This window comes from Cupressus sempervirens, chromosome 6 (genome assembly GCF_028749045.1).
Source record: "Cupressus sempervirens isolate cs-2001-9-10 chromosome 6, ASM2874904v1, whole genome shotgun sequence".
In the NCBI taxonomy this organism is placed as follows: Eukaryota; Viridiplantae; Streptophyta; class Pinopsida; order Cupressales; family Cupressaceae; genus Cupressus; species Cupressus sempervirens.
Window position 1 is genome coordinate 83,349,921 of NC_143123.1, and position 12,914 is coordinate 83,362,834.

General features: G+C 35.0%; 1 protein-coding gene across 1 annotated transcript; it reads left to right on the top strand.

Moving 5' to 3' along the window:
* Window positions 1-7,736: 7,736 nt before the first annotated feature.
* On the top strand, window positions 7,737-12,637 carry LOC149551275 (receptor-like protein kinase ANXUR2). The gene is made up of 2 exons (XM_089786834.1): window positions 7,737-9,003; window positions 10,348-12,637. Exons 1-2 carry the CDS (start codon window positions 7,808-7,810, stop codon window positions 11,282-11,284), a joined length of 2,133 nt encoding a protein of 710 aa, XP_089642960.1. The 5' UTR covers window positions 7,737-7,807; the 3' UTR covers window positions 11,285-12,637.
* Window positions 12,638-12,914: the final 277 nt, after the last annotated feature.

The window sequence follows — 12,914 nt, forward strand, 5'->3', positions numbered from 1 at the left end:
ACGATACATAACACAAATATAAGAGAATCCTTACTTTTAAAGACAAGATGACACTTAGGAAAGCATATAATAATCATATGATATGAGACACAAAAAGATTATTATCATGTGTGTAGCCTAAAATTGAATCAAGTAACTTCAAAAGTGTAGGTAGGTAGGTTTGAGAAGAAAACCAATAAGGGACTAATCTATTTCACAATAATAGTTTGAACTAAGTGCTTTCATACCATATGTAACATCCCACTTGATCTAATTTTATTTTGTCATGAAGTGTGTCAAAATGAAGGATGTGTAATAACTTGTCTGCTTTAATTAATTTAAGGTGATTCATTTAATTGTATAGCAGTCTTAAATAATACTTTGGAAATAACTTGTCTAATACAAGACAAACAAATTTTATTAGCTAATACAAGCTCTTTTATCCATATATGATGATTAATATAACATAATTATTTACCCATTCCTCCATCTGTCATATGAGAGTACAATTAACCATATGAGCTCATAAGGATAGGTAGTAATAACTATGTTTCTTCTAAAGATTTAGACTCATTAGGATTAATTGGGTCTTGAATTGCCTCTTTACAAAAATCACTATATACCCATAAACTATATTGAGGTTTTCTACAAATCTAGAAATATCTTGTGCTCACCCTTGATTTTAGAGTTGCCAACTAGGTATAAGATAAATCCACCCTAGGAATTCTTATAATTTTCAATGGCTATTTTTTATTATTATCACCTTATATTAAGTTTAGAATTTTATCTTAAGAACAAGTTATATAACCTTATTATATTCTTTATACTTTTAAGATATTGTGAACACCTTTTATTCTCATGTATCTACAAGATCAAGGTACAAGAGATTATTTATATGAAACATCTAGTTTTGTTTGAGCCAACTTTATGCATCTATGCAAGTGAATAAACAAGTCCTAATTTCCAATTTATCTAGATAGTTCTTCATTAGATGTCTTCCCCTTACATAAAATAAGGATAAGATCCTAGATTAAATCTCTATTCAAAATAATCTAAGAAAAATGTGTTTGACATTAAGTTTCATTAATGTAAGTGTCCACAATAATATAGATATTAAGAGAGGGAAAAGAGGGTTATGACCAAAATAATTGCTAAATGGGAAATTGTTACTAGAAGCTAGCATGTTATACAAGTGTTTGTTCATGTGCCAATATTTGGACATTTTGAGCTTTAAAAATAGTAAAATACTAGAAGAACAAAAACTTATGGTTCGACATGAAAGGACCTTGAATTTTTTAGGCATGAAATCAAGGATTGAGAAATTGAAAACTTGGTAGATTGAAAATACTTGTACGTTAAACAATATTGGTTTGCAAGAGGGAAGGGGTAGAATATGTGGGTTTACTTGCAACTTTTCCACTACCTACATCAAATTCAAACACAAAAACCATAAACTTAATATGGACTACTAGATATTTCTAAAAATATAAAAAATAATTTAATTTGATATCAACTTGAAACTAACTGCCTATAAAATCTTACACTCACTTTTCATTGACATAATTTTTATAAACTATTTGAGAAAAAAAATTCATTAAGATATTATTTGTTAAGACTAGAAGACAAAAATATAACATTTACATGCAAATATAACCAATAACACAAAGGAATAAAGCCTACAAAAGACACAAAGATAGTGGTTCACCCAACCTTGGGCTACATCCACCAAATAGAGAGTCTAGTACTATTTTCTAGTTATTCAACCTAATTACAATCTACAATCCATTGCGACTCAATACAACTGTAAGAAGCTACTAAATTGTCATATGAAAATCCCTAACCCTAATCCATTTTAAACAAGGCTTATATCAATTACAAAATTATAGTTATAATATGTCATCCAATAGGAAAATAACTCCCAATGCCTTTTACAATAATAAAGTCTTTTTTGGTTGGGTGTTTCCCACTTACCCCATCTTGGGGGCACTGTCTTTTTTAGGACTAGAAAATGGGGAAAACATACACACAAGAGGAATCATCAAACTCAAAAGCATCCACAATGATTCTTAATCCCTAAAAAGAAATTGAGACGAAACGTACAACAAAGAAGTAAACTCCCTTAATTTGACAATTATAACCTTTCTTGCTTCTCCAAAAGAGTGGATGCAGCTCCCATATTGATACAATGAAAGAAAGATAATGACTATAATGATGGTAAGAAATTGAATATTTGATCTCAATTTATATGAATTGGAGACCAAAATGCAGATTTGGAAACTTGATTGAATATGCAAATGAAAGATTGTCCTAATTATAAAAAAATTGAATGCACAATTTAGAATGCATAAATCAATGAAAAAGCAAAAGGGAAGGTGGAGCAAATTGATAGGAAAATTAGAGGCCAAGTTATTGAAAAATGAGTGAGAAAAGATGTAAGAAATCATGAAGTGTGATTATAGGGATTAGAAGTACAATTGGGAGGGGGGGGGGGGGGGGGGGGGGGGGGGGGGGGGGGGTGAGGGGATGGTTATGTTGAATTAAAAAAATTACATATTACCACAAAATGGAAACTAGAAATAGGAATTTAAAAAATCTCGTAAATGACAAATTAGTCAATTAACTAATATAAATCATGATGTGAATATCAGAATTTAATATAAATCAATTAAATATTGAAGACATGGGAAGAGGGAGAATAAATAAAGTCAATTTATTTATTCAACTAGGACTTTGGGATAAACTATCGGTTATCTATCCCTAGAAGATAAATTAATTGATTACTAACCAAAATGATGATAATGAGAAATATGACTAGTTTTGATTATTTGATGAGGGTTTTGATTCTTTTTTAAAAGGGTTTGATTAGGCACTCAAGGACTCAACAATGCCAAACATTATTTTGAAAGTGTTTTGAAAATGTTTGATCTATTATAAATGATTAGGGTTGACTAGAAATGATATTAAAATGATTGACATGATTGAAAGTGAGTTTTGAGCATTTTGATAATGATTTTGAACATGATCAAGTTGGTTAAAGTGATCAAGATTACGATGCAAGATAAGGGAAATTTTAGTTAGAAATTGAATGGAAAATGACACAAGATAGACGACATGTTAAGAAGGGGATACACAGGTGTGAACCATTTTTGGGTGTCTATATTTTGCCCCTCTTTAATAGAGTGTCATTATGAGATGCAATTATGATCATTGTGTCAATGAATTATATAAGATTCCCTATGTTGGAAATACAATAGGGAAAGTAGACTCTGAGGGGCGGGGGGGGTTGTGAATTAGCCCTTCAAAACTTTAACCATAAATTCATTCACCACACATCCATCTCAAAATTTGCATATAAACTAAAATATCAAATTAAGCATATAGATCCATAGTATGAAAACAAATAAATATTCACACATATGACACAAGATATGATTAACACTTTTCTTTCTACAATCTTATATTCCTCCTTCAATATTTTGTTTTCACATAATTTTCCATATAGGTATCTAATCTCCATGTCACCTATGCTACCCACCTTACATGTGTAACATCTTACACCTTGAATCATTAAAACTTGTGGTGGTATCATCAATAGCACACCAAATGAGTCTTGCTTGTATGCAATGTTAGGAATTGCTCTAAATTTTGGTTGTCTAATCTCATTACTAATTAATTAAACATTTAAAACTTCCTTTCCCTCTTTAACCTTAGTAACAAAAGAACTAAATGCCATAACGATTACCTAGGGTTTGCAGAATTTCAAACATCATAGCTCGGCACATGCCTTTACAAATCTGTTGAATGGTATCGAATAGTGGTTGAATCTAGTCTAAAAATGCTTGGAATGATCTCTTCAATTTGTCTTAAGCTCTTCGTGCTTTCTCTAAATTCGAATGATGTCAAATGAATCAAAAATTGACCATATAGCCCTTAAAACTTTGTAATTAATGCTCAGTGCTTACATAGTTGTAAGCTCGATTTCAATAGTAATTCCAATTCACTCAACTTCCATGTATTTTTTTCACGCTCAACATCCAGTGCAAGATCGGCCAATACTATCACCTACAATAGCTTGGCATCAACTAGATTTCACTCAACGGCTTAAGTGAAACTTTTCGTGCTTGATGGCAACGTGAAAACTGACAAAACTTAAAGGTTCCTTCCAAGTTCTAAACAACACTTTGCATCTTTCTTCATCCATCTATAATATTTTCAAAACTAATTCTTTTGAACTTATGTATGATATATCATTTAAATATTAGTCCCACACATACCTCTTGATTGCTTAATTGGGGATGGTGTGACCACCTGACCCATTGGGTGAAGTGATCCCATCTAAACTTGATGTACTATAATCTTCCTTCCTCTTCCATCTTTTGTTCATCTGCACTTTGACTTCTTCAACATCTGCCTTTCCTTTGCCTTTGTTGAACTCATTACTTGGTGCCTTTGACTTTGTTAAACAATGTATGCTTATGTGACCAGTCTTTAGGCAACTAAAACATGTAGTTTGACTTAACCATCTACTATAATCACTTCTAAAATGTGTTCTTATGCAATTCTCAAGAACTTGTCCATACTCTTGACAGTAGTGACAAATATACCTAGTATTATAATCCCAATTATAAGAGTTTCCATTGTGCTTTACCTTTGTCTGCTTGTTTGATGATCACTTGGGCTTGGATTTACACTCATATGCTCTATGATCGTACTTTTGATAGTTATAGCAATATCCTTCAAATCCTTTTGTGGTTATGGTCTTGGTTCTACATTCATGTGCCTAATGTTCTTGCTTGTTGCACTTGTGGCAATGACCCATAAACTTTTGCTTAGGATTCTGATTTGCAATTTTGCTCTTACAAACATTAGCAATATGTCCTAATTTTTCACAATTATGACAAGTAGGTTTGCAGTTCTTACCATTGTTTCTCCTTTGTTCACCACTTTTGGATGATTCTCCTTCTTCAATACTAGTGTAACCCAATCCAGTAGTATCACTATTAGATGTAGGAGATCTCATTAATTGCTCAAAATACGCAATGGCTTCACTTGGTTTGTTGAAACTTTCAGCAAACTCTTTTTCTCTTTTCAGATTATTTCTTAGTTGTTCATTCTACAACTTCAATGTTGTGATTTCAATATCTTTTCCATTCAATTCATGCATGTCAATCATGACTTGATTTATTGTCTCCAATTGCATGCTAGCAATCCTTTGCACTTCTAATGTCTTTTCTTCCAATATGTTGATCAATATCCTTCTATCACCTTCAATCATAACTTTGTCTTCTACAACTTTCTTTTTTTGTTTAGTTACCTCATAGAACAATATTGATTGGACCTCTTATTCTATCTTGAGATTTTTGACCTCTTCAGTTAGGGCTCCATTCTTTTCTGTCAAATTTGTAACTGTAGCATCAAATTCATTTGTGTTTCCATCTACAAACAATTCAATAGTGTCAATATCCTAGTATTGTGTGTCATTCTCTTCAATAGCTATCTCTTTCTTTCTCTTCAATGATCGCTTCAACTCATCTCTTGCTTCATTCAACTGATGTAGGGCAAGCTGGATTTCAATCTTCTGGTTCTCAATAGTCTTTCCCAACTTGTAGACTTACATCTCCAAGATCTTTCCTCAAAGCTGCAAAGCTTTCCTTTCTAGAGAACAAAGCTCTGATACCAATTGTTGGAAATACAATAGGGAAAGTAAACTCTGAGGAGGGTGGGGTTGGGGGGGCGAGAAATCAATCCTTCAAAACTACAACCATAAATTCATTCACCACACATCCATGTCACAATTTGCATGTAAACTGAAATACCAAATTAAGCATATACATCCATAGAATGAAAAAAAATAAAAATTCACACATATGACACAAGATATGATTACCTAGAAACCCTCCAATGAGAAGGTAAAACTGGGGTGGGAATGACACCCATAAATCTTCACTACTGTAGTTGTAAAGTGTATCCAATGAAGGTTACAATGTTTGATCATGAAACATGATTTACCGTGTGAAAGGTCTACTTTGTTAAAGGCTTACAAGATTGTTAGATCTTACCCTGTTAAAAGATTTCAACACCCTGTTAGAAGTGTGTCTAGTTAAAGGACTCCAACTTACAATGAAGTAAGCATCGTGTTAAAGAATTTACAATACCCTGTTAAGACTACTCTGTTAATAGATTTAACTGATTCACCTATTAGAATGTCTCATCAATGATCCCATGGTTAGCACTCTGCTATTAAATAACATATCACCTCTTTGCATGTATCATTGATCCTCTTCTAATCAAATGTATCTCTTATGTCCTCTAATTCCTTTCCTTTGTTCTCCTCTAACTGATTCTTCAATTCATACACTATGATCACTCTTCCCTAGTCAAACCTGAATGCTCTGTTTGCACATGCAAACTTCTCTCTTTACTCCTGCCATGTTTTAGGGTTTTTCCTCCTTAAGAAGACCTAGGTGACTTAGGGTTAGGTATGAATCAATGTTCGTAATTCATCCATCTAGTCGCTCAATTCATCCCTTTAACTGATTGGTTGCATGTACTGCATAGGGATTCTCAATTAAGATTTGTTCTTATCATCTAGGATCACAAAACAATCCTTAAGTGGACTCCAAAATGGTTTACATAGTAGTTTGTGCCATTACAAATAACTATGTCAAAAAATATTTTACTTGGTATTTGAAGTCCCTGATGCTCAGCATCAACTACAACTTCAATGCTGCCACTTGGCATCTGAATGACTCGGCACATACTAATTGCTCAACACTTGAGTGATTCAACACTAACTGTTTATATCACTTGGCATGCATTAATTGTTCGGCATGAACTAAGTTCTAACTTGTAAATGACTTAAGTGTATAGATAGTCATATGTCAAAACTAATTTAAGATCAACACCCCCAATTAATCGACAAACCCCCAAACCCAGTAGAAAAAATCTAAGAAGAATGGTATCGATGAAAGTGGGGGAAAATTGACATTTGAATTTGATTAGGCTCCACACAACAACATTGTTTAACCAATCATTATTTGTGCTCTAAAGAATAATCTAATCCTATCCATTAATCCATAATATCTTTATAAATAAATAAAAAATCTTTAAAATAAAAATACTTCTATTCCAATAAAGGGAGAATACACACTAGCCACTTCGACTAATTTTGTGCACCTAGAACTCTTAAATCGGGATTTCACTGATTTTTTCCTATGTACCTCCATATGTGAGTGAAGTGCTTAAAGCATAGGGACCATGGAACGCAAAGTGGTCCAAAAGTACGTCCTATATTTGTGCATCCATAATTGCTCACTAAAAAATGTGAGTCCTTATGACTAAATGTCTCAATAATACATAAAAAAAAGGAAAGGGGGTTTTATAGTCCACGACACTATGCCATAGTTTTTGGATTTACGTATGGTGACAATGATATGAGACTACCTCGTACTCTTTTTCGAGAGGCGCTTGGCGCTACAAACAAAGTGTACATACCCTACCCCCAAGTGGGATTTGAATTTGTGACCTCTCTTTCAAGGGTACAAGTTCTCCACCACTAGGGCAACTCATTATCATTCTATAGAATTTTAAAAATTGTATTTGAGAAATATTTATACGAAACCATAATAATTATATAATTGAAAATCCTCCTCACATTTCGAAGAAAGAATCTGCTGGACAGTTTCCACAAAAAATCAAGGTTAAAATATTTATTTATTCTCTCCTTCAATTATCTGGTGCCAGCTTTTATGCTTTGTATTTTAACTTTTTTCGAAATATTATCCTTAAAATTGGAGGCAACTTCGACAAGCATAGCTCTGTCCTTTCTATGTCGAACATTCTGCTTCTCCTCTGCTCTGCATTCGTTGCCTTTGCAATTCGTAGTTATGCTGCAAATCATGACAGAATTCTTCTCAACTGTGGCTCCTCGAACACAATTCTGTCACAGGACGGGCGTGAGTTTGTTGGAGACCATGAATATAAATTCACTGCACCCAACAGCACTGAGGCAGCAACTTCTTCTGGTCCTTTCCTCCCTTCTGAAACCCTCTGCAAGACAGCCCGTCTTTTCACAGAAAAATCCACATATACTATGCCAATTTCAGACACTACCCACAAGCATTTCTTGCGCCTTCACTTCTACACCTCCTCCTACAACACCCACAATCTCAGCGACGCTGTTTTCTCTGTCAATTGCGGACCATATGTCCTGCTCCACAATTTCACCGCAGCAACACTGAAACATTCATATGTTGTCTTTGAATTCTGCATTCCGGTCAACAAACTGAAACATCTTGATATTATCTTTACCCCTGAAGAAAACAACCCCAAATCCTATGCATTCATTAACGCAATGGAAGTTTTATCTGTTCCAAATATGCTGCTTGTCAGATCTGTCATTCTTCCTCGCCCTAATTTTCAACAAAATCCGTTTTCCATAAACGTGAGAGACCAAACCATATTTCCTTCAGATGATAAGTATGGGAGGTCTTGTGTTAAAGATTCGTGGTTCATAATTCGGATTGTTATGGATAGTAAAGGGCAAAACTCTTCAGAGATTCAACATACAAATTTATTTGCGCCAAACGAAATATATGTCACCTACAGTTCCATGGATCGAATCTCCCTAATCAGCCTCAACTCCAATTTAACCTGGGTTTTTAGCAAAATTGATGCCAATTTCAGTTACCTGGTTTGTCTTCACTTCTGTGAGCTTCAACTCACGGCAGCAAAAGGGCCTGTGAGCATCATCATCTGTAGAATGCATAAGGGCCACACAATGGAAACTATATCAGGAAGCTTCACTGTTGCAGCCATGCCGTGTTTGATGGTTTTATGTTGTGCTCTCAAAAGAAAAAATAAGAATAGTAAGGGCTCCCATGACAAGCCCTTCAGTGGTGTTGGTGATCACGGAGGAGGTAGTACGAGTACTATTACTACTACTTCAGCCCACAACACTGAATCTAATGCATCCACGGGATCCTACAGCTATGTATCGATTTCTGTTGGTAGCATATCTTGCAGGTATTTTGGTCTTGTTTTCTATTTTCAATTTCTATTGTGAGATAGATAATTCATGAAGTACAAATATAACATCAATCTTGTTATAGGGCCTCAAGCTGATTTGTGTAACATTTCATCCTAGAATATTTAGGGCAATTACATTAGCTTTCTTTGCCCTATAAGAGAAATTGAATTGAATTAAAACTATCTTTGATAATAATCCTGAGGATGCTATTTGTAAGCAATATTAACTTTCATCTGAGCATCTTCACCTTCCCCACTCAACATTCATGTTGATAATGCTATTAGGTTACCTGTTCTAAGCAATGTCAGTTCTATTGAAATTACCTAATCTGACTCAGAGAAATAAAGAAATAAATTTCTGAGCTGTCCAATATTCTTGCTCAAGGTTTTGTGGAATTGAAGACATTCCATTTTGCTGCATCTATCAAATATCATTTATTCTTGTAGGATCTTTTTCTTAGGCCATATTTGAGCCAATTTTTTAACAGGAATTTTGGGGAGAAATTAATGAGTGATAGTTTAACACCAAAAAAGAGTAGAAAACGAAAAAGAAGACGGTTTATGGTAGAATGACAAATTAGACCTGAAATTCAGCAATAGCTACTGTAAAATGGGGGGGGGGAAACAGTAGCAGCTCCTGAACTATATGCAGTGCAGCAACAAGAAGTTCCGAAAGTTGATACATCCAACATCTTCTGATGGAGCATACACAACAGCAGCTCCAGAGAGCATATGCACAGCAATAAACAAAACTGCTGGACATTTTTAATAATCTGTTTGTATACATATTTTTTGGATTATCTTCGACATAAATAAATAAGTTGATGCCATGTCTCTAAATTTGAATAGAAGTGTCTCTCTAGACTGGCCAACAAGTTCTTCCTTGACAGTTTGCATGTCCCGCACTCTATTTTGGAGAGTTCTTCTTTAAACATTGTCTTGCTTGTCAAACACTGTTTGGAATTATATCATTCTCAAGCAAAGACTCCTCCAAGAGAAGGCTTGCGAACCAATTTTATTCAACTTGAAGCCAATCCGAATTCCTTAAATTGATTTCATCCTGAAGAGTTAACCCAGCACAGGACTATGTTAAGACATAGGATACATCGAATTTCATCCGACAAGTTTGAATTTCAACGATTTTTTATCCTTTCCGAACTTCATCTGAATTTTCTTCTGATATCAATTTTTACCTTTGTTGAATTGCATCAGAATTTTATGATCACTGAACTCGAATTCAAACCTTGTGACTTTAAGAACTATATGTTTGGATCATGAAGCAAACAGTGATGTGTGTCTCACTGATTTCCTGACATATTTCATCCGTTTTATATGTTGCAGGTACTTCAGTTTTTCAGAGATTCAAGATGCAACCAACAACTTTGACGACTCAGTTCTTCTCGGGGTAGGGGGCTTTGGAAAAGTTTACAGAGGAGAAATCAGTGGTGGCATCAAAATCGCAGTGAAGAGAGCGAATCCCCATTCCCTCCAAGGTTCTGCCGAGTTCAAGAACGAAATAGACCTTTTGTCCAGGCTCAGGCACAAAAATTTGGTATACCTGATAGGGTACTGTGATGAGAACTCGGAAATGTGTCTTGTTTATGATTATGCTCCCAATGGCACACTGGCGAAGCACATTCATGGCAAGGAAAATGGAAGCATCACTTTGTCATGGAAGCAGAGGGTGGAGATATGCATTGGTGCTGCGAAGGGCCTTGACTATCTTCACTCTGGGGCATTCCAGACGGTCATACACCGTGATGTGAAGAGTAGTAATATTCTCCTAGATGAAAACTTGAGTGCCAAGGTTTCTGATTTTGGGCTTTGCAAAGCAGTGGAATCATTTGATCAAAGCCATGTAACCACGGTGGCAAAAGGGAGCTATGGATATATGGATCCTCAATACTTCTACAGGATGACTCTTACAAAGAAATCTGATGTCTATTCATTTGGGGTGTTGTTGTTTGAGGTGTTGTGTGCTAAGCCTGCTGTTATGTCTACTCAGTCAAGGAAGAAGATGAATCTATCTGACTATGCTTTGGAGCATCTCAGAAGAGGTGCGCTTGAGGAAATTATAGACCCCAATTTAATAGGTGACATAACCTCAGATTCTCTTCTGATGTTTGCAGAGGTGGGAGAGAAGTGTTTGGCAGAGGAAGGTGATGATAGGCCTACCATGGCAGATGTAGTCTGGTACCTGGAATTTTCTCTGCAATTACATGAAACTGCAACATGTGAAAGAAAAACAACTTGTTGTGTTATTTCTGAAGAAGTTTGAATTGATATGGTATCTTGTTTAGCATTTGTAGTAAAGAAATATAGAAAAAGAAATTATTGTGGTGGGTTGTTGATTAGAATTTTCAGATTTGGCAATGTGTTTGGATTTTTAACCATCATGCTACATGATCTATCCCGTCATCAGAATGAAAATTAGAATGCAGAGTAATCCAGAAACAATTTGCACACAATGTAATCCAAAAATCTAGTACAGATCTCAATGGTTATTGTACAGCAATGAGCTAACTATAAATGTTTTTGGAGAAAGGGCGAGAAGATTGGAGAAGAAAAATTTCTACAAACATTGGACATGAGGGGAAATGCCAAAAACCAGCCCTTCTTGGCATCTTTTCACACCTCAATATCATTTCTCAAACTTCAAGGCACATTATTTTGTTTGTTGAAAGTTCGGCCTTATGGCTGGCCTCTTCAGTTAAGAACCAAGGACTGAGAGGTGTCCATTCTGCCAAATTTGCATTGGGCACTATCATAGCCTTATCTCATTTTGATGTTGAGGGCCTTCCATTGAACAAGACTTGATCCCTGGTGGACTCTTTGTGAGCCATTCAAACCAAAAACCCCTTTGCCTTTTAGACACATTTTTTCTAGAAACCTTTGAAAATTTCATTGTCGTGCAATCTTCTCCCAGACATTCTATAATGTGCAAATGGAAGCCATGATCATACCTCTCTCCCCATCTCACCCTAATGAGGTCTTCACTCCAATCAAACCCTGATCTTCTTAGCGCTTTGGGGGAGTTATAAACGCAATTCAACGCTGTTGAGGCAAAACTTACGGGTGTCGGAGGCAGGACAGATAAGAATGTTGGTCTTTTGAGAGATTGTGGTCTTTGATGATGATTCTGGGCCACATAGGGATGCTCAAAATTCATTCCCTGGCCTTGGACATACATGGCCATTCACTCTACAACTGGATCTTTCAGCAGATTTCTTCTGGGAGGTAATAGCAAGACATATATATAGAACGAAGATGGAAGAATTTTTTTTGCAGAAGTCTGGACACTGTTTGATGCTGTTTTTTTCAAGCCTCTCAAGATTAACGCGCTCCGATTTCTGATCAGAGATGAGTGTATCAATAAGAGTAGCAGTTTTTTAGTATGTTTGATGTTTATTGGTAAACAGTGGCAGTATTTTTTTTTAGTATGTATGAAGTTAGTGTATGAAACTGTAAAGAGGTGACAACATTATGTGTGAGGATTATTTGTGTAGGCGGCCTTATCTGTAAGGGGTGCGTTATCATTCAGAAGTATCTGTTTATTCAAACAATCTAATTTGTATTAAATGTCTATTTCCTTATAGGAACTTGACCTTCTAATAAAAACATGTTCAAATCATTTATTTGCTTCAATGAAAATTGAAATGAAACGGATTAGAATATCAAAGAGAGAAAGGACAGCCACAACTGCAAGACTAGAAAAGGTCAGACAGAAAGATACACCTCAAAACAACGGTCACTGTATGGATGTTCTTACGGGAAATGACTTGACTTTGCTTATTAACAATCTTTTTGTAGTATTTTCTTTGTCGTTTCCCTTGTAAGGTACTTTGTTATTGCTTTTAATTTATTATATATCTTATTAACATATTCAATATGATAAAATTATATCTAAA

Coding starts and splice junctions, on each gene's coding strand:
- LOC149551275 (XM_089786834.1), top strand. CDS start 7,808: ATGTCGAACATTCTGCTTCTCCTCTGCTCTGCATTCGTTGCCTTTGCA. Junction 9,004..10,347: donor GTTGGTAGCATATCTTGCAG/GTATTTTGGTCT, acceptor TATATGTTGCAG/GTACTTCAGTTTTTCAGAGA.